The sequence below is a fragment of the Mustela nivalis genome (assembly GCF_964662115.1).
Source record: "Mustela nivalis genome assembly, chromosome: 20".
Taxonomy (NCBI): domain Eukaryota; kingdom Metazoa; phylum Chordata; class Mammalia; order Carnivora; family Mustelidae; genus Mustela; species Mustela nivalis.
In genome coordinates, this window is record NC_139039.1 from 18,731,631 (window position 1) to 18,751,275 (window position 19,645).

The 19,645-nt window shown below is 40.7% G+C and overlaps 1 protein-coding gene across 1 annotated transcript in view; it reads left to right on the plus strand.

The window, feature by feature from the left end:
* Positions 1 to 19,645, plus strand: part of MTUS1 (microtubule associated scaffold protein 1) — a 162,302-nt gene that overhangs the window by 68,310 nt on the left and 74,347 nt on the right. The window contains 1 exon segment of the mRNA XM_082715602.1: positions 15,475 to 15,636. Within this exon segment, the coding sequence (XP_082571728.1) occupies positions 15,475 to 15,636 (162 nt within the window).

Genomic DNA, 19,645 nt, shown 5'->3' on the forward strand with positions numbered 1-19,645 from the left:
AGGAAGAATGTTCCGGGGTTGGTCTGATTATACCAGAGCCTGAAGAAAGGCCTCATGAAAGAAATAGTCTTTTGTTTTTCTTTTCAAGAAAGAAAAATAACATTTCAAAAGGATAAACCTTTGTTTTAATTCAGTTTATTGTGGGTTAATAAAATAAAGGCCTCTCAAACCAGGAGGACATCCCATACTTGTAATGACTTGCCTAGCGTTATAGGTTTCTGAGCTTTCTGGCTAAGTTGTTTTTTCCATAGTTGTTTTTTGTAAGCTACTTTTGTCTATTTAGTGTTAAAGGGAATTTAAAATCATTTCAATTCACTTTTATATCATTTTAGTCTTTTCTAGGTGAGTTTGAGAGAAATAGCTAGCAAACTTATGAGAAGGATACTCACTATAAATTCTTTAAAAACAAGAAATTATCCCCTAATAACTTATTCCAAAAGCTAACTTCAGCAGGTTGGTTTTGATGCTTCTATATTTGCATGTAATTAAAATACTTTTTAAAGAATGGATCTCAAGTTTTCTTGGCATAAAAATAATAGTCGTAGTGATGTTTTGAGTGCCAGCAACATGCCATGCTCTGTTCTAAGCTTTCTAAATGCCTGATTTCATTTACTCTCACGACTCATGACGTACAGACAGGTATACTCCTCCCACTTCTGCAGATGAGGAATTGGAAGTTTTGAAACCTTAGGTAACGCGCGAAGGGACACAGTTCATCATCGGTGGAGACTGGAAATGGAACAAGCAGTCTCTATGCTCTTAGCCTCTATAAATACACCCAGGGGTCCAACACCCTGACTTCTCATCTAACAAGGGTCTCGTGAGTGCCTGCCTGGGCTGGGAATGGGAGACAGGCACAAAACATACATTCTTGCCCTTACAGAGCTTAAATTCTAGTCCGGTGCATCAGAAAATTAAATTCAAATGTTGAGAATGTAAGATGATAAATGCTGAAAAAGGCGGTGAAGGAATTAGATCTTGATATCAGGTGGCTGAGAATGGCCTTGCTGAGCAGGTGACAAATGAGCCGGTGCCTGAAGGCTCAGAAGGAGGGAGACATTAAGACATCGGATGACAGGCCTTCCTGGGCAGAGTGAAGGGCAAGTGCAAAGATGGAGGTGAGGCAGCTTGGGGGGTGGGGGGAGGTGCTTGAGGGGCCGGGAGCTGCCCAGTGTGTGCGGTGGGGGGGGGGGGGGGCAGGGAGTGTGGATGAAGCCAACCAAGTGCGGTCTTACAGGCATCTGGAGGATGAGTGTCTTTTCTTTTATTCCTTCCTGACATGATCAGTGCAGCCTCGATCATTTTACAGGCATTCCACTTTGTTCTTCTCACTTGGCGAGTAATTCTGGAGAAGATTATTTTCTAGAACGCCCCTTGCATGAGGCATCATAGGTCACTATGCACTTTTCTCCTACTCTATGAATTCAGGAAAAGTTGTGAGAGCCTGCTGTGTGCCGGGCACTCTGCTAGATTTGGAGAATACAAACATGATGAAATAATAGCCCCTTGTCATGATCTCACTCACTGGAGGCTGAGCTGGAAAGGGGAGTTGAAGCACACCGTCTGATTGCAGACACTTGATTCTTCAATCCACAGCTGACCTGTCCTGGCCCCTGTGATATTTCGCATTTATTATGCTGTACTCGGATTATTTTTGTACATGCCTGTCTCCTAAATTGTGAGGTCCACAAGGAGAGTCCAGGTCTTGGTTATTTTTTACATGTTTCATTGCTTAGCACAGTGTACCTATTACACAACAGGTGTTTAAAAATGTTGTCTGGCCTGATTTGAAGGGAGACTTCTGTGAAGGGAACACCCCTGACTGGGCCTGAGGGCAGACTGGAGAGTAGCGAGGACATTGGAACTGGCCCTGAACGTGCCTGTAGAAGTTTGCCTGACATGGAAAGTTGCTGGCATTCCCAAGGGTGCAAGTGGACAGTTATGAAAGGGTATGGTGCGTGTGGGAACACCGAGGGCAAGTCCGCATGCCTCGAGCAGACTGAGTGTTGGGGTAAGTGATGGATGAACCCCAAAGATGTTGAGGTTGATCAGTTCTCTAGCAGTTGAGATACAAACTTGTTATGAGTTATACCAGTGTGTGGGAACAGGAAGCAGAGTGGAAATATTCAAAAATGTTTTGGGGGAGGAGGGTCTGGTCAGCTTCTGTTGGTGGCAGATAGTCCCACGTGTCTCCTCAGTTTGCTTCTTGGGGGACCATGGAGCGAGACAGCAAGATGGAGTGGTAAGAAGAGTCTCTGAGGAGGAGACCGATGGGTGTAGTTGGGGCATGTTGAATTTGAAGAGACCGAGAAACCCCTCAAAGTGTGTGTGTTTGAGGTTTAAGATAGTCAAAATGTATAGAGGTCAAGGAAAAGAGCTGATAAAGATCAAAGCAGCAGGGACCGCTGGTGATCACCTCAGGGACGCATCAGAATGCATCCAGTGCACAGGCAAGAAAGTCTGAGAAATAAAAGGGATACTGCAGTGTGTCTGTGTGGACCCACTTGGAGAAGAAATAGGGAATTTTGAGAGTCGAGTGTTGGAGTAGCGGCCGTGGATAATGGGCTGGGCGGCTTCTTCCTTTGTACTTGGCAGCTCACTTTGCTGAGGTGAGGTAGGTGATGTTTCTGAAGGGAGTTTGCGCAAAATGTGTTCATTTGCATATTTTTATAACCTTAGAGAAGTTTTGAGTCTCTGTGACCTCACTGTTCAAAGTAGCTCTGCCGAAGAACCTTGGCTTCTACTGAACCAGGATGGTCACGGTGTGCCTTTCCCACTGCGGTGAGGAGCCCCGTGACTGTGAGGTGAGCTCCTTCACCACCAGATAAATCAGTCTGTTGACAACCTATGAAGACCCTGTTCATCTTTGTATGGTAGCTGGGGAAAGAATGAACCCTTCTAAGTCTTGAGTTTATTACACCTTTAGTTGTGGGGTACATGTTCCCAGGCCCATGACTGTGGAAGTTAATTTTGTTTCACATGTGAAGCGGGAGACATCTTGGGGACACACTTGCAGAGGCATGTACGGACAGTATCACCACGAACACTGGGCTTCTGTGCAGTTCCAGGCTTTGTGAGAACCTTGCTTTGTGGGATGTTCTGGTTTCTCTATCAAATTACCACCCTGTTAATACCGGCGGTGTTTTTGTTGTGACTCACCTATACTACTGTGACTTGATTTTTGCCTTTACTCTTGAGTTTAAGCAAATAGTGCTGGTTATACAGATTGTTTCTTGTGTCCTATGCGTACAGCCTAGTCTTAGCTAACTCAAGAATGTGGGCTCTCAAATCTCTGAAATTCTGTGTTCTGGAAGATAATCCATTTACTTGACATTTCAGCAGTATATACTGTGCCCATCATACTCAGACCCAGAGGAATTGTGGAATGAGTAGGACATGGTGCTTGCCCTCACCCATTACCAGTCAGCTAGGAGAGGTGATGAGTTCATTCCCCATCACATGTGTCCTTAGGATATTTTAAGGGGGGAAAAAAAAGCCATAGGATTTCAGAGGAAGGTAAGATTACCAATACCAAAGTTTGCTGAAACTCTTTTTTGTTAGAATATAGGTAATTCTATAATATGATTGAGATATCCCCTTAAAAATGTAAGTACCAGCCTTGGTTTAGTGTTGATGCTTTCTGCTATTTAGTAATTTTTGGCATCAAGATCCTAGATCTAGAACTAAGAAGAATACATCTCGATCAAGGTAATTTTTAGGTCTTAACTGATACACGAGGAAGTAGAAATGAAGGGACAGTTAGGGTTCAGACTATGGAATGTAGCGATTGAAGACCAAGTCAGTAAAGGTCATCAGAAATACGGAGGAGGGTGGTTGGGCAATTAGTCTCAATCCATTGGTGTTCTGAAGGAAAGGGAGAAGCCTGGTTTCAGACAAAGTAAACCTTATTTTACCCCTCTTGGATCTTGAAATTAACCAGTTAATTTGGATAGCTCATCAGGTTTCTGCTGCCCTCATCCCAGTAGGCTATTATTTTATTTTTTTAAGATTGATTGATTGATTTTTGAAAGAGAGTGCACACATGAGTGTGGTAAAGCCTGAGGGAGGGGCAAAAGCAGGGGCGGGGAGAGAATCTCAAGCAGACTGCCTACTGAGTGTGGAACCCCTCATGGAGCTCGATCCCATGACCCTGAGATCCTGACCTGAGCTGAAACCAATAGTAAGAGAGTTAACTGACTGAGCCATGCAGGCACCCCCCAACAAAGTAGGCTATTTTGGAAGTATAACCCTTTCAGTGAAAATTGGAAAAGAAAACAAAAATTCCCCTTAATGTTACAATGCCAAATAGTTTTTGACTTCATAATTAATAACTATTCAGTGCCTTTTCTTTTTGCATGAGTTGATTGAATTTTCTTTTTTCATTTAAAAGGCATGGTGCCTTCTTTCCTAGATTCTTTTTTTTTTTTAATTTTATTTATTTATTTGACACAGAGAGAGATCACAAGTAGGCAGCGAGAGAGAGAGAGAGAGAGAGAGAGAGAGAGAGGAGGAAGCAGGCTTCCTACTGAGCAGAGAGCCCGATGCGGGACTCGATCCCAGGACCCTGAGACCATGACCTGAGCCAAAGGCCCGAAGGCAGAGGTTCAACTCACTGAGCCACCCAGGTGCCCCTCTTTCCTAGATTCTTACATTCTTATTCTTAATAACATGATTTTAAACAACCTTACAATATTTCATTATCGAAATGTGCTGCCATATATTTCTTCAGACTTCTTTGAACATTAGGGTTTTTTGTTTTGTTTTTTAAGATTTGTTTATTTTAGAGCATGAGAGAGCAGGCATGGGTGCAGAGGTCAGAGGGCAAGGGAGAGAGAATTTCAAGCTGACTCCACGCTGAGCACAGACCCTGACGCAGGGCTCAGTCTCACGACCCAGAGATCACGACCTGAGCTGAAAACAAGAGTCAGACTTCACTGACTGCGCCACCCAGGCGCCCCTTTGTTTTGTTTTTGTAGTGTGTGAAATAATTCTACACTGAAGAACTTTGTACATGAGTGTAAGAGCTTGGTCAGATAAATTCATTGGATACATTCCTTTAGATGGAATCAGAGGGTGTGAGGATATGTAAGACTTTTGATACATGTTGCCAAATTGCCCTTCAGAAACAGCCTACAAGTCAGTGCTCCTCCTCTGAGTATGTTAGAGTGTTTTCCAACACCCTTGCCAGTATTTTGACATTGCTAACACTCTCTCCAAATATTTACTGTTGCAGAAGGTATAAAACGGTATCTTACTTTAATTGGCATATGCTTGGCACTCAAATCTTCATTGAATAAGTGTAGACTCAGGGATCAAAGTGCTGAAGTACAGAAGTGAATATATAAGATGAAAACATGCCCTCCTTGAAGTTAGGTTCTGGTGGGAGAGACAGGTAATTCATGAGTTAAAGTATATAGGATGCTTGATAATCTGAAGGACTAAAGAGGGGGGGAATACTAATGCAGAGAAGGGGAATGTGAAATGTTGGGGGTTGTTTTTGTGTGTGTGTGTGTGTGTGTGTGTGTGTGTGTGTGAACAATTTTGCTAAGTTTAACCAGGGAAAGATGGCTTTCGAATAAAGGCCAGAGGGCATCAGTCTTGGGAGTATCTGGAGGAAAACTGTGCCTGTCAAGAGTGGAAAGCAAGTGGAAAGACCCTGAGGTGGAGATTTACTGATGTGCTCTAGGAAAGCAAGGAATGGGGTGAGGAAAAGTTGAAACAGACCATGAGGTTTGACAGGTAGTGGAGAACCAGGTCATGCACAGTCCTGAAAATCCCAAGGATTTTGGCTTTTAACTGAAAGAGCTTAAATTTTGACAGGGTTGCTCTAATACCTGTGTAGAGAATGCATTGAATGGGGGTGAGGGCTGAATCAGGGAGATTGGTGAGGAGGTATTGCTACAATCATGGCGGGAGATTGTGGCTTCTTGGGTCAGGGTTGTGATAGTGAAGGATAGTCAGATTCTAGACACTTGTGTTGAAAGTGAAGCTGACAGGATAGTCTTAGATGAGGTGAGACCAAAGAGCAGAGTCATAGATGACTTTGCGCACTTTGGGTGTGAACAACGGAAGGATAATGTTGCCATCCACGGAGATGGGTATGGATGGTGGTGACATAGATGTTAAGAGATGGATATCAGGAACTAAGCTATAGGGCTATTAAGATGAATAATTTGTAAGTGAAGATGTTGAGTGGAAAGTAGGATGTACAGGTCTAAGGTGCAGAGAAGTCTGGTCTATGGATATAATTTGGGATTCATCAATATTTAGATCCTATTTAAAGCCACTAGACTGGATAAGGCCACCAAGAGAATGTGCAGAAGAGAACAGATAAAAGGCACCACTGGGGAACTCCCTAGATGACTCCAAAATAATCTGGAATATTCCTAAATTTTAAAGGGCTAGGGAGATAAATCTTAATAAGTTAAATTAAATAAATAAAATTAATAAATTTTACTGTTTCTTGTAAGACCTACAGGCATAGAGAGGCTAAGTAAACTGCGTGCAGACAGTGTTTGCTGGAACTGGGTTTAAAACCTAGGCAGTCTGGGGTGCCTGGGTGGCTCAGCTGGTTAAGCCTCTGCCTTCAGCTCAGGTCATGATCTCAGGGTCCTAAGATCGAGCCCCGAGTCGGGCTCTCTGCTCAGCTGGGAGCCTGCTTCCCCCTCTCTCTCTGCCTGACTCTCTGCCTACTTGTGATCTCTGTCTGTCAAATAAATAAAATCTTAAAAAAAAAAAAAATTAGGCAGTCTGGCTCTGGATTGTCCACTTTTCTAAAGATTTATTTATTTGACAGACAGAGAGGCAGGTGGGGGTGGGGTGGGGTGGAAAGCAGGCTCCCCACTAAGCAGGGAGTCCGATGTGGGGCTCGATCCCAGGACCCTGAGATCATGACCTGAGCTGAAGGCAGAGGCTTTAACCCACGGAGCCACCCAGGGGCCTGTGGATTGTCCACTTTTAATCACCATATCATACATACTGGTTCTCAAATTTTATTTCTTTAAATTCAATTATTTTAATACCACAAATAAATGTCTTATCTGAAAAATAATCTTCCTTTTCCTATTCTAAATTTTTATATTTCTGGGGTTTATATACCAGTCTGTTAATCTGCCCATAACAGACTATGTTTATTTTGTAATATCCTATAATAACTAATAACACAACTTCCTTCTTACTGAACTTCTTTATTGTGATAAATGTTATATAAAATTTACCATCTTAACCATTTTTTATAAAGATTTTATTCACTTATTTGACACAGAGAGAGATCATAAACAGGCAGAAAGGCCAGCAGAGAGAGAAGGAAGAAGCAGGCTCCCCGATGAGCAGAGAGCCCGACTCGGGGCTTGATCCCAGGACCCTGAGACCATGACCAGAGCCACCCAGGCGCCCCCCCCCCCCATCTTAACCATTTTTTAAGTGTGTGGTTCATTGGTGTGAAACAGATTCCATTTGTTGTGCAAGAGTCACCATCATCCCATCTCCAGAACTTTTTATCTTCCCCATCTGAACGTCTTGACCCATTAAACACTAACTCCACACTCTCCATCTCCCCAGCCCCTGGCAACCACCGTTCTACTGTCGGTCTCTGAATCTCACTACTGTAGGTACCTTATAGAAGAAGAATCATGCAATATTTGTCCTTTCATCCGTGGCTTATGGAATATCTTCAAGTTTATCCATGTTATATCAGGCGTCAGAATTTCTTTCCTTCCTGGGATGGAATAATATTTCATAGTATATATGTGACCCACTTTGTTTATCCATTCATCTGTCAATGGTCAACTTGGGTTGCTTCTACCTTTTGGTTATTATGAATAGCATTATGGACATAGGTGTACAAATACCATTATGGACATGGGTATACAAAGATCCTCCTTTCATTTATTTTGGATACATACCCAGAAGTGGAATTAGTGGATTGTATGCTAGGCTGTCTCTTTTTCTTTTGAGGGGAAACAGCCATACTATCTTTCACAGCAACTACACCATTTTACTTTGTACCAGCAACGTGCAGGGTTCCAAGTTGGTCACGTCCTAACCAACACTGTTATTTTCTGTTTTGTTTCTATAATAGCCATTCTAATAGCCAGTTCTAATGTTGTATCTTACTGTAGTGTCGATCTGCATTTCCCTAATGACTAATGATGCTGAACAGCTTTTCATGTGTTGTTGGCCATTATGTATTTCTTTGGAGAAAGTTCCATTCAAGTACTTTGCACATTTTTTTTTTTTTTTTAAACAGCTTAACAATAACCCACAACCTTCGGACCAACTACATTTTTTTTTTTTTTTAAATCAAAGCTTTCTGTTCTTCAGCTGGAGGCATCTCATGTTTATGCTCCAAAATTTTTTGCTATTCTTATTTATTCTAAGCTAATTTAAATAGGTTTTTTGAAAGTTGTCCCAAGTTGTCCTTTAAAATAATCACATGTGGATTTAGATGGGAATACCATTCAATTAATATATTAATTCAGGGAAGAACTAACATGTATATTTACTTATTCAAATTTTTTATGTTCCTCATTAAAAATTTTTTCCATAATATCAGCACTTTTTGATTATTTATAGAAATAGTATGTGCCTATACATGTCTCCATGTGCATTTACTTTTTATTGATAAAGGATTTTTTTCCATTTTTCCTGCTACATCAAAAAGCTGTTGATTTTTTTTACAGTATTGATTTTGTAAGCAGCTTATCAGATTTATTTACATAGTTTTTAGACAGTAACATTATATACCAAAGTGAAATTTTCTAACATCTTCATTAAGATTAATGAGAAAAGTTGGTCCTTTTGTGTTGAGTAAAAACGAATCTGAAGCCACAGTTTTGAGTATAATCTATTTCTCCCATAACTTATCATTAATATTTTTTATCCCTTTTGGTAGGCTTACATTAGCTTTATAATAATTCCCAGCTACTGTAGATAATTAACATAAAGGTCACTTTCTTTACAGAGTTGTGATAAAAGAACCGAAGTTGTAATTATAGCTGAAAACATATTCTCATGCTTTGTGTTTTAACTATGCCTGCTTGGCATTTTCTCTTCCTGACTAGTTAAGGGCCCTGCCTTATTGATACTTATTATATCTTATAAAATACAATAACTTGTGTTTTAAGCTATATATATTAATACGTAGTGTCTGTATTCCAGATTGGCGTCCTTGTCCGGTGAAAATCCCCACGGCCTCTAGTCCTGGCAAGTGCACTTGCCTCCTAAGCTTTTCTCCGATTTCAAACTCCATTTCAGACTCTTCCCTGCTGGCCTTTGGTCAGTTATGCACACTAACCGCCCCCCCCACCCCCACAAATAAACCCTGGAGCAAAAGCCAAAAAAAGCTGCAGTTAAGGGCTGAAGTTCTTAGCCTGGCATTTTATGCCATCCTGAACAGTAACTATCTACCTCTCCAGTCTCATCGTTTTTTTCCTTCCCCGTGATGCCTGCACACCTAGTAAGCCACACAAACCACAGTCCTATTAAAAACATTTTAATGAGCGGTGCCTGGGTGGCTCAGTGGGTTAGAGCCTCTGCCTTCCGCTCGTGTCATGATCCCGGGGTCCTGGGATCAAGCTCTGCATTGGGCCCTCTGCTCGGCGGGGAGCCTGCTTCCTCCTCTCTCTCTGCCTACTTGCGATCTCTGTCAAATAAATAAATAAAATCTTTTAAAAATTTGATGAGTGCCTATGGATTCTCTAGTATTCATAATTATTACTGAAAACATTTGGGAGCGATTTCTATACAAAATGTCAGGTGTTTCTAGCACCCTATACATTTGTGCTTTGCAATTACCTTACTTTGCAGTTACCTTTCCTATGTAGGCAAGTAAATACTTGTGCAACGTCACCCCTCCTGGGAATCCGTTATCTAGATTTTTATTAAGATCTGTGTCTTCAAATATAGATAAAATAGTAGCTAAGGTTTTGTGGGGAGGGGGGTTGTTGTTTGTTCTGTGATTTTGGTTTTTTTTTTTTTTTTTTTTTTTTTTTTTTTTTTGTCAGCTCCTTAACACTTCTTCAGAACACTTTAATTTCATCAAATGTAAAGAACAGCTCATTTTGTTCAATGTGGGAAAAATCTCATGAAAAACATATTAAGGCTGAATTTCTCCTGGGCTGGTTAAGAGTTCAGAGAGGAACTTGCTTTGACCAGCAGATGTTTCTGTGGCCTGGGCAACTGCTCTCATTACTTTGAAGGCCTTTTGCGAGCCGGTGGGACTCCCCTCCTTTCCCAGCCTGCCCTTTAGCAGTGGAGCAGGCCAGGCTGGAGCTGAGAGAAGGTGCTGCCTACCTGTGAATGCCTGGGGAGCTTTCTTCTGGACAATGAATCCTTTACCATAAGTGTCAGAACAAAGGCATACTCTTTAGGAGTTCATCCTTCAACTTTAATTTCCAGTCCTAGGAACACACCATTATGGTCTCATGAAGAACTTTCTGGTAGCAGAGGGACCCTTTTCATCATAACCGTATAAAAGCATCACTCAGCCCGTTGATTTCTGTGTTGTTTTTTTTCTTAGTAAAATTAAAAGGACTGAAGAATACCTCACGTTTACAGAGGGACAGGAATAAGAATGATTAGAATCTACTTACCTTAATTGTTGATCCAGTTTATCCTTTTTTGGTTTCTTTATCTGTTTTGAACATCTTTCTTGGTTTCTGTATCTGTTTTGAACATCTTTATCTGATTAAATACTTGACTCCACTGACTTTAATAATGTCTATTAGTGTTTTAATGTTTTATATTAGCTTTTACGATAAAATATGCTTATTATAAAGTGTGAAGAGAAAAAAGCATATGAAAGGTGGGAAGAAAAATGATTCATTTCTGCCTTTTCCCCCTATTTTTCCTCTAAGTCCCCCTGTGTTGTATTTCATAACAGCCTCATAAAGTTCTGGTATATCTCCTAGAATCTTTCAATATATAGGTAAGTCTGAGTTTAAAAAGCAGGGTAATATGAATATCCTTTTCCCACATAATAAATCATTTTATTAGATTTTTAGTTTTACAAGGCATTCCTTATTGATATTCTGTTGTTAAGTATAGAACATTCAACCGAATTTTCCAAGGTGGGTATCCGAGTACCTTGCTTGTTCATGAGGCCATACTTCAAACTCAGTAGACTCTCTGTGTTACTATCTAAGGCTAAGTGCAAATGCTAGTCCTTCCATGTCTTCCCTAGACAAAAGATGGTAATAATTACAGGGTCAAAACAAATCTGTTGTCTCTCTGTAAGATTATGCTAACAGCATAAGCTTAAAATAAACCACTGAGGTGTAATGTATCTTCAGGTAGGTCTTCAATCTTGATGGTTTACATCTGGGATCAGTTACATGCTGTGAAGCGAATGTGGTCCTATAAGGATTTCCTTGTTTAAGAACTTGGTTCTCAGGTTACTCAGTCTCTCAGCCCAATGTTGCTATGTCTTACTTTTAATATTGGTTATGATGTGTATGTTTTACTGCTTCTTTGTATGAAGTCCCAATTATGGGTACTTGAGGTCAACTTTGCTCTTCAATTAAACATGAGGACTGTTGGTGAAACAGTGAAACACCTTGGTAGCCCCCTTCTAGAAAGAGGAGCTCAGGTGGTCTCCAGCCTGATTCTCCTTTCCTTCACCTGCTGCTTCTATCCTGCAGACCCAGAGAGGGAATGCTGGACTGGTGGTAGGTTGCCTGCCTTCCTGGCATCTCTGGCACTGCTGAGGTATGTGACTGGAGGAAGCCATTTAACCACCCAAATAACTCTCTCATCTATGCTCTGGGAATAGTAATGGCGGTGTACCGTTAGGATTATTTTGAGTTTCAGAGGAACTAATTCTGTGGTACAGCAGGCTTTGTTCCGGGCCCTCAATGCCCAGGAGTCAGACTAATGGTCGAATGGGGAAGACTTTTGCTAGGACTGCCAGTTACCATTAGGTGGGAGGGACAGCGAGCCTTGGGAATGGGGTAGACAGGTCAGAGCAATCACAGGCTGGCAGGGCAAACTTGCTTCCCGTGTGCGGCTGCGTGTTGGAATCAGAGAGGCTACAGGTCTGTAGTAATTCTGAGGCACACTGAGAATTGTCTGTAAACCCATGATGCTGTCAGAAACAATGCTATGAAACATCCCTTTCTGAGAAACAAATGGAGTTTCCTAACTTGTTTAGCTTTGACTACCTTAGCTTTGGCCCAGAAATACTCCTCTGTTACTTGCTCAACCTTGCTCATTTTTTCCGATGATGATGAAGACTTTTATGTTTTTGCTGTCAAGGGGCCATAATTTAGTAACTGTATACTCTAAAAGATCAGTTTTTTCTGTACCTCCAAAAGCAAGTAAAACTGGTAGTTAAATAAAGTCTAAAAATCAAGTGAATATTTGATTATCTATTACTTGCTAATTACTATAAGAACTATAAAGAAAAATGTCTCCTTTTATCTAGTTAATAGACTATTTGAAGAGTCCCATTAATATTAACAAAGGACAAATAAGCTTGTAAAAATTAAGTGTTTAATGCTTTGAGAGAAGGCATTATCAAAATTTATTTACTCCTGGCCTATGAAAAAAAAATTTGAATAGCTATTACTATCATCTGTATAATTCTACATTAACTTTTTCCCCAACTTCATTGGGGTCTAATATGACATTCGAAGTGTAAAGACATTTAAAGTGGTGATTTGATGATACATGTTATAGAATGATTTTTGTTATGGAGTTCATTAACATATCCCTCACCTCACAGATTTCTCTTTTCTTTGTTGAGGATATTTAAGTCCAACTCTTAGCAAATTCCAATGATATACTAGTCTTATCAACCAGAGTCACCATTTTACATTAGTTCCCCAGACCTTATTCTTCTTACAACTGAAAGTTTGTCGCTTCCCCCTAACTTCTCCTTATTTCCTGAACTTTCGTCGTGGACTTACAGTAAAAATTCATTCCACAAATATTTATTAAATCTCACTTCATGCCATACCCTTGGCTAAGTCCTGAGGGACAGAATGGAATCAGGTCCTCTTACTGTTCTCAGGAACCTGAGAGAGTAGTCCGAGAGCCCAACTGAAACAGATGCTGTTGTGAAAGCAGGTGTGGATGTGGTAGAGGGAGGCGTGGCCCACGGCACACAGGGAAGGTGCCCTGGCAGGATTGGTTTACAAAGAAGTTCTGATTCTCAACAGTGCTTCTCATGCCTGGGTGTATGCAAATCACCAGGAGATTTTGTTAAAGTGGAGGTTGTGATTCAGTAGATGTAGGGTAGGGGCTACAAATGAGTGGCAAGGATTTGAAACAACTGTCGCTTTGTATTCACCAGGCAAGATAGGGGATTAGGTGGAAAGGCTAGTTCATTCACAAAGATGAACATAAGCAGAAGAATAGAGTAAAATGGTCTGGAAAAATGAAAATAAGGTGTGTATATGTGTGTGTGAATGTATGTGTAGGGATGAGAGCATGGCAAAGCATAATGGAGAAGAGGTTGATGGGAATCAATCCTAGGACTGTCATTTCCAGCTTTAAAATTAAATATTAAAGGGATTAAAAATATGATCATCCTAGCTCGGGAATCATAAATTTTAGACTGGGTCATAACCTTTTTTTTTTTTTTTGGTCATGTTCAGAAGATCAACGTGATGGACTTGGAAAGGGTTGGAAGGACAGTGTTTTAGGAGTCTAATATAGTTGTTGAGGCAAAAAAAAAAAAAAAATAGAAGGGGATGAATGAGGATTTGTAGGATTTGGATTGAGTGGAAGAAGACCTCTTTGAAAAGAAGCAATGTGCCTCATGAATTAGCCTAGTACTTCTTGGTGGGAGAGAGGAAACTAGCTTGATTGGAGCCGACCACACAGCAGCGTAAAAGAACAGCCTGTGAAATGAGCAATGGGAAACCTCACTGACATCAAACTGGAAGGCTGGGCAGGGGGCGCCCTCCTGCCCGGACCACCGCTCTGCTGGGAGCGGAGCCATCAAAAAGACTAACTTGCGGGCAGATACTGCGGAAGGAACGCTTCCTTCTCCCCGCCCCCCACGGCAGTCCAGCCAATCAGACGCCGTCACAGCGCAGCCAATGAGAAGCCACTGTCCTTGCAGCGCCCAGTTTGCTGGGGTGACCTTTTATTTGTATCCGCCTTCCCAGCTTCCCGCCGTCTTCTCCTCTGTGGCACGTATTTGCATATGGCTTTGCCATCGCTTGCTGTTATTCTCTCCTATTCCTAAATAAACTCCTCTTTTGGTAGTAAACATAACCAGAAGTTTGATGTTTACAGTTAACAAGTACAAAGATAAAGCTGGAGATGGGTAGAACTTTAAAGTGGATGACTTTCAGTGCCAGCTCTAAGGAGTTTAACCTCTTTTTTTTTTTTATGAAAATTTTATGAGCAAAATCACTGAACTCCTACAAAGCCTTGAGCCTTGCTTTCCAGAAATATCACTTTACTCACTTAAGGGGCCATTAGGAATATAGGACACCATCGTTTTCATGTAAGTTCCTTTTCAGCAATTCCTATTTTTCAGTGGTGTAATACCCTTAGCACTGAGAGTCTTCATGTTAGATTATATGGCGTATGTGGGGAAGGAAGGACAGACCATTTCAATGTTTTGAGGCTGGGAAAAAGGAAAAATGGATTTATAATTAGCATAAGGGAGGAGGGTATGGAAGTGTGGAAATTGAAACATTCAACAAAGAATTTAGAATGGGAATGGCATTGGTATTCAGAAAAAGGATAAGGCTGCAAGTGAGAATTTGGGATTCATCTAGATGGGTAAGGGTTAGAGTAAAATAAGTGAAGATTCTGCAAGAGAGATGGGTGTGAAGAAAGTTGTAAGGATTGAATTTGGGAAATGCCCATAATCAGGTAGCGGGAATGAGCATCGGGATTGTATGATTTCAAATGTGCCAGAGAGCATGAAGCATACATATTTCATTGCTAAATGGAAACACTTATGCTGCAAGAAAGAGAAGTTTGAGTGAAGACAATTGAAGTTTGGCAAATAAGGAGCCAAGATGAAGAGATTAAAAAAAAATCCAGCGCCACCTGGTGGTAGGCGTTAGGCATTTAAAATAATGAATTTAATTGAATTTTTCTTTATTTTGGTTTTTAAATTATAATCTATTTTTTATATGGTAGACCAGTGTATGAGTGGACTAGTTTGTTTTTTAATCAACAATATAAGTGGAAGTCGGAGCTTTGATTTTAACTTTTCCAGAAACCTGTCACATGGCTTTTTTGATCTCTTGTCACACAAGACCTGAGCTAATTACTCCAGCTTACAGGGTTACAGCCACCCTTCGCATGTCCTGATGGTCTCATCATCGCCTTTGCTCTTCTGCCTCCAAGTCCTCAAAAATAAAGAAAACACATCTATCTGAAAATTGCATGATGCTGAATATTCAGTTTGTGTTTTAACTCAGTATTTAGTGCAGGAAATGAAGTTTATAAGTTTCAACCTTTCAAAATGAAGTAGAAATTTTTTTTTCTTTTCTTTTCTTTAACCCCAAGGAAAACCTACATCCTTGAAAAATGCACAGCCATCTCGGGTGAATTTGCCTAGACCACTTCCTAAATCCAAAGCATCTTTGAAAAGTTCTGCACTGAGGAGAACAGGAAGCACCTCCTCTATTACCAGCACCCACAGTGATCTGAGCACTTACAGCAATAATTGTAAGTCAGTCTTCTGTCACTGGGATTGTTGCAGCCATAAAGTATTGTGCTCAAATAATTGTTAGAATTTTGATTTTGTGATTTAGGGGAAAATAGGAATGCTGCTTCTCCCATGGACTTTCTCAAAAAGTTTGGCAGGAAAAGCAAATGCTTCAAATGATGTTCTCTTTTGATGAACATGCTGTGAAATACTGAAATATTTATGTGTTGAAGGTACCCAGTATTTTGTTGCATGGAGAATTCTAAAGTGTATCATTTGAACCAATGGTGGGTTTTGGTTTATTTAAGGAAGGAAAGCAATCTGGGGGCTGTTGGAACCCAGGTGGAAATCAGAATAGAACTTCCGTGTGATTTGCTTTATAAAAGACTGTATTTTTTATAATCTTGTATTTGGATGCTAGAGTCGGGGAATTTGACTAGTATAACTTCAAGCCTAATTTTAAGTAGTTTAAACTCAATATTTCTAAAGTTTACAGTTAAGGTAAATTCTGTTTTCTGTCTATAAAATGGGTGAATTCACTGAGCTATCTTTTTCATTTGAAAGATATGTTTGGTCCTAATATTTATTTGTTTATTTCTTTTCTAAATTCCCTCACACGATAAGGAACAGATTTATTAATTTGCACAGCTGTGGAGTGTCTGCTGTGTGGAGGCACCATGATAGACGCTGAGAGGAATATGGAATGTAAAAGAAATGGTCCTTATCTAAAAGGTAGTTGCAGAAGATATTTACCTGGGTAACTAGAATACCAGATAAAAAAAGATTATTAAGCATGAGGTGGAGAGGAAGGCAGTTCTCTCTGCTTTCAGGAGGGATCAATCAGTTTCTTGTGTGGGAACAAGGACAAAGTGGGGTCCTAGTTATTGAACCTTTTGGCATGGGGGCCTTTTCGCTCAGGAGCGCTGTTATAAGGTTGCCAGACATTCCTTCCTTCTTTCTTTTTTTTTTTTTCTTTCTCAAGTAACTTCTGCCACTGCCTTGATTGTATATATGAGGTGAAGGAGTGAGGCTCAGAGAGGTTGTTGCTGGCCCAAGGGCACTCAGCAGCATGGGACAGAATTGAGAATGTGCATGTGTGGAGGAGAAGGCATCAAACTAGTGGCTGAATTAATGAGCCCATTTCCGCGAGGTCCCTTAGCAGCGGTAGCTTGTCTCCTGTGATAGTGAGTAGCTGTGTCCTGGAACTCCGGGACTATTAAAATGTGCTCCTTAAAACTAAAAAGTCTTATTATCCATGCATTGTTTCACTTTTGGAGTTGTGGCTAAATAGGAAAGGTTTGCATGGAGCCAGGAATGCTCTCTGACTTGGAAAGGGGAATTCACCCGTGTATTATTTTAAGGCTATTTCCCTTGCAGCTTTCTCTGTTGGTGTGAATTTTAAAAAACAAACCGACAAAGAATCACCAGCAGGCTCTCAGAGAGCCGGGTAGCAACAGAACGGGTGGCTCCTGGAAGCAGGCACGTTCTGGAGAGCCGCTCTCCAGCCTTTTCCATTGCCAGCCATGTTGACTTGGCCACCGTTTCAGGACTGGGTCAGACTCTCCTAAGGAGGTTGTAAAATGCTTTTGTCTGTTCCTTTTTGTCCTGGAACAAAGGAGTTTACCATCCACCCACAGAGCCTGTCCAGCGCTGGTGTGTCCCTGTTGCAGATTAAGCATTTAAATCAATGAGTCTTTTCTTAGTTTGATTTGCTAGGGGGGTTTAAGTGCCTTGGAGCTTACAGATTTCCCCCCCCTCCATTCTAATTCACTAAGAGCAAGCAGGAGGGATAGGCGAGTGAACATGGCTGCAGTTTTTCCTGCTTAAGATTGCTTGGATCTTTTTAAATGACTGTACCAGGAGGATTTCGCAGTTGTACAGAGACGGATATTGCTTCAAAAATATTTATCAATTCTACACTCACCCCACCGGCTGGTTCAGAGAAGCACTATGATGCTACCTTATTGACTCTGCTGGTCCTGGGATCCTACAGCCTTTGTATAGTTCCTTTGTTAGCCACGCTTACTGGGAAAAGAAGTAGGTCGACGATTTCGTTTGATTCTTTTCTTTGTAAGCATGCTTAAATTTTACTCAATAAATTGATTTACTACCTCTTGATTGTTATTTTGGTAATTCGTAATTTGTTGATTGCAATATTGGCGCGTTTACGTTTAAGTTGTGAATGGTTCTGAATAGAATCAGATTTGTTCTGTGTTTTCTGTGTTTTCAGGCTTACTATAATTCAGTAGCATTGTCGAGGTGCTGAGTACATGAAATTACCTTATTACTAAAGACTATTTGGTCTCATTTCTCCTTCAATAAGCTGTAGTTTTGTGTATGTAGCTCATACTTGTATGAGGATAGAAAAATATTTTCCTAGAATTAAAATATCGCTTCTTTGATTATTCTGCTCATTATATTCAAATATATTAAAGATATGTAACTTTGAAAGATTACCTTAAAACATGAAAAAATCATTTTGAACTGAATTTTTTCCTTTTTCTGATAATGACGGGTCATGTGAGAAAATAATCTTTTGATCACTGTTTTAATTCAGACTGAGTTAAGCATTTAAACCCCTCTCAAGAATGTGTTCTCGCTTTGCTGCTCATTTCTTTGTGATGTGATATTGTTAGTGGCATCATTTAAGAACTTTTGAGGTCCATAGTGCTGTTGTAAAATTAGCAGCTGGTCCTTGGTACTTTGGAATCCTATAGAAATCCTATAGTTAAAAGACCAATGACTAAATTAAGAAATATAAGACAATCCATTTTTCTTGTTTGGAGGTTTTAGCAGGTTCTTTCTGTGTATTCTTGTGTACATAGAAAATTTAGAAGTTAAGATAGTGATTTTCTTTTGGATATTAGCCTAAAACATTACATAGTAGCTTCTAGGTCAAGTGCACTCACGTATAGAGTTGAAACATTCTTAAGCTTTCCCAGACTCCCCTAAAGTCCAATTTTTAAGATCATTATATAAAAATAGGAATTGTAGGTCTTGACTAGAGTTGAAGGTTTGAGGGCCATTGTGTATGTGTGAGAAGAAAGCCTTTAGTGAGTGTATAAATATGCCCCTTTACCAAATGTGAAATCCAAGGCTTTCTTCTTCCCAGTTAGACACACACAAATGTTTGTTTGTTTTTAGAGACAGGTGGTGAAAGGGGAAATGCAGGAGGTGCACACCAACTTTTCTTACTCTTCTGGAATTTAGGAGAATCGGAGGGTAGCTACAGAAATGCATTATTCTTTGCCTTTGCCTTCATGGCCAGCCCTGGCTCAGCCGGTACCATACATAGAAAAGGGCGTTCACCTAGACTCATCCCAGTGTTCCTTCCAGCTCATGGGAAGGAGGATGATTTTCCACCCTCTCAGCCTCGGAATCCTCACCTGAAGAATGGGAGGGCAGTACTGTCACCCTAAAAATCCTTGTAGCAAAAATGTTTCTCACCCCTTCGATTTCCTTCCCTTCAATAAGATGGTGTCGAAGGGTCTGGAAGGTGGGTGTTCAGGTTGTTGAAGTGATCAGGCTAGTAGAAGGATTCCTCTTATTTACCTGAAGGCTGATGGCAAGGGAGTCTTGTCTCCCCTGCCTCCACTGGTCAGTTGGTCAGAAGTACCTAGAGTGGATTGTTGAATGGTTTTCAGGCTGCTTCCAGGTTCAGAGGGAAAGGTTGTGTTTGACTAGTGATGTCTGCCACAGGTGAGGAAGGGGACGAGAGGCAGTGGACATACTCTAGCCCTGTATCATGTGCTTAATACTTACGCATATCCAAATAGATGACTAAATAAGAAAATACTGTTATCTAGATGGGCATTAATTTTGTTTTCATTTTTGCAATGGTTTTCTGGGATACAGAGAGACATTCTTGTTCGTACACTGTCGAGTAACTCTGCTTTTGGAATTTGGAGTGTAGACTTCAGTAGCTTCTTGACTTCAAGCCAGGTGGGCACATGATCTGGCACAGTGGGTAGCGTTACACACACTGACAAAAAAAATTCCAGAAATAAGCAGAATGTTGGCTCTGTGTAT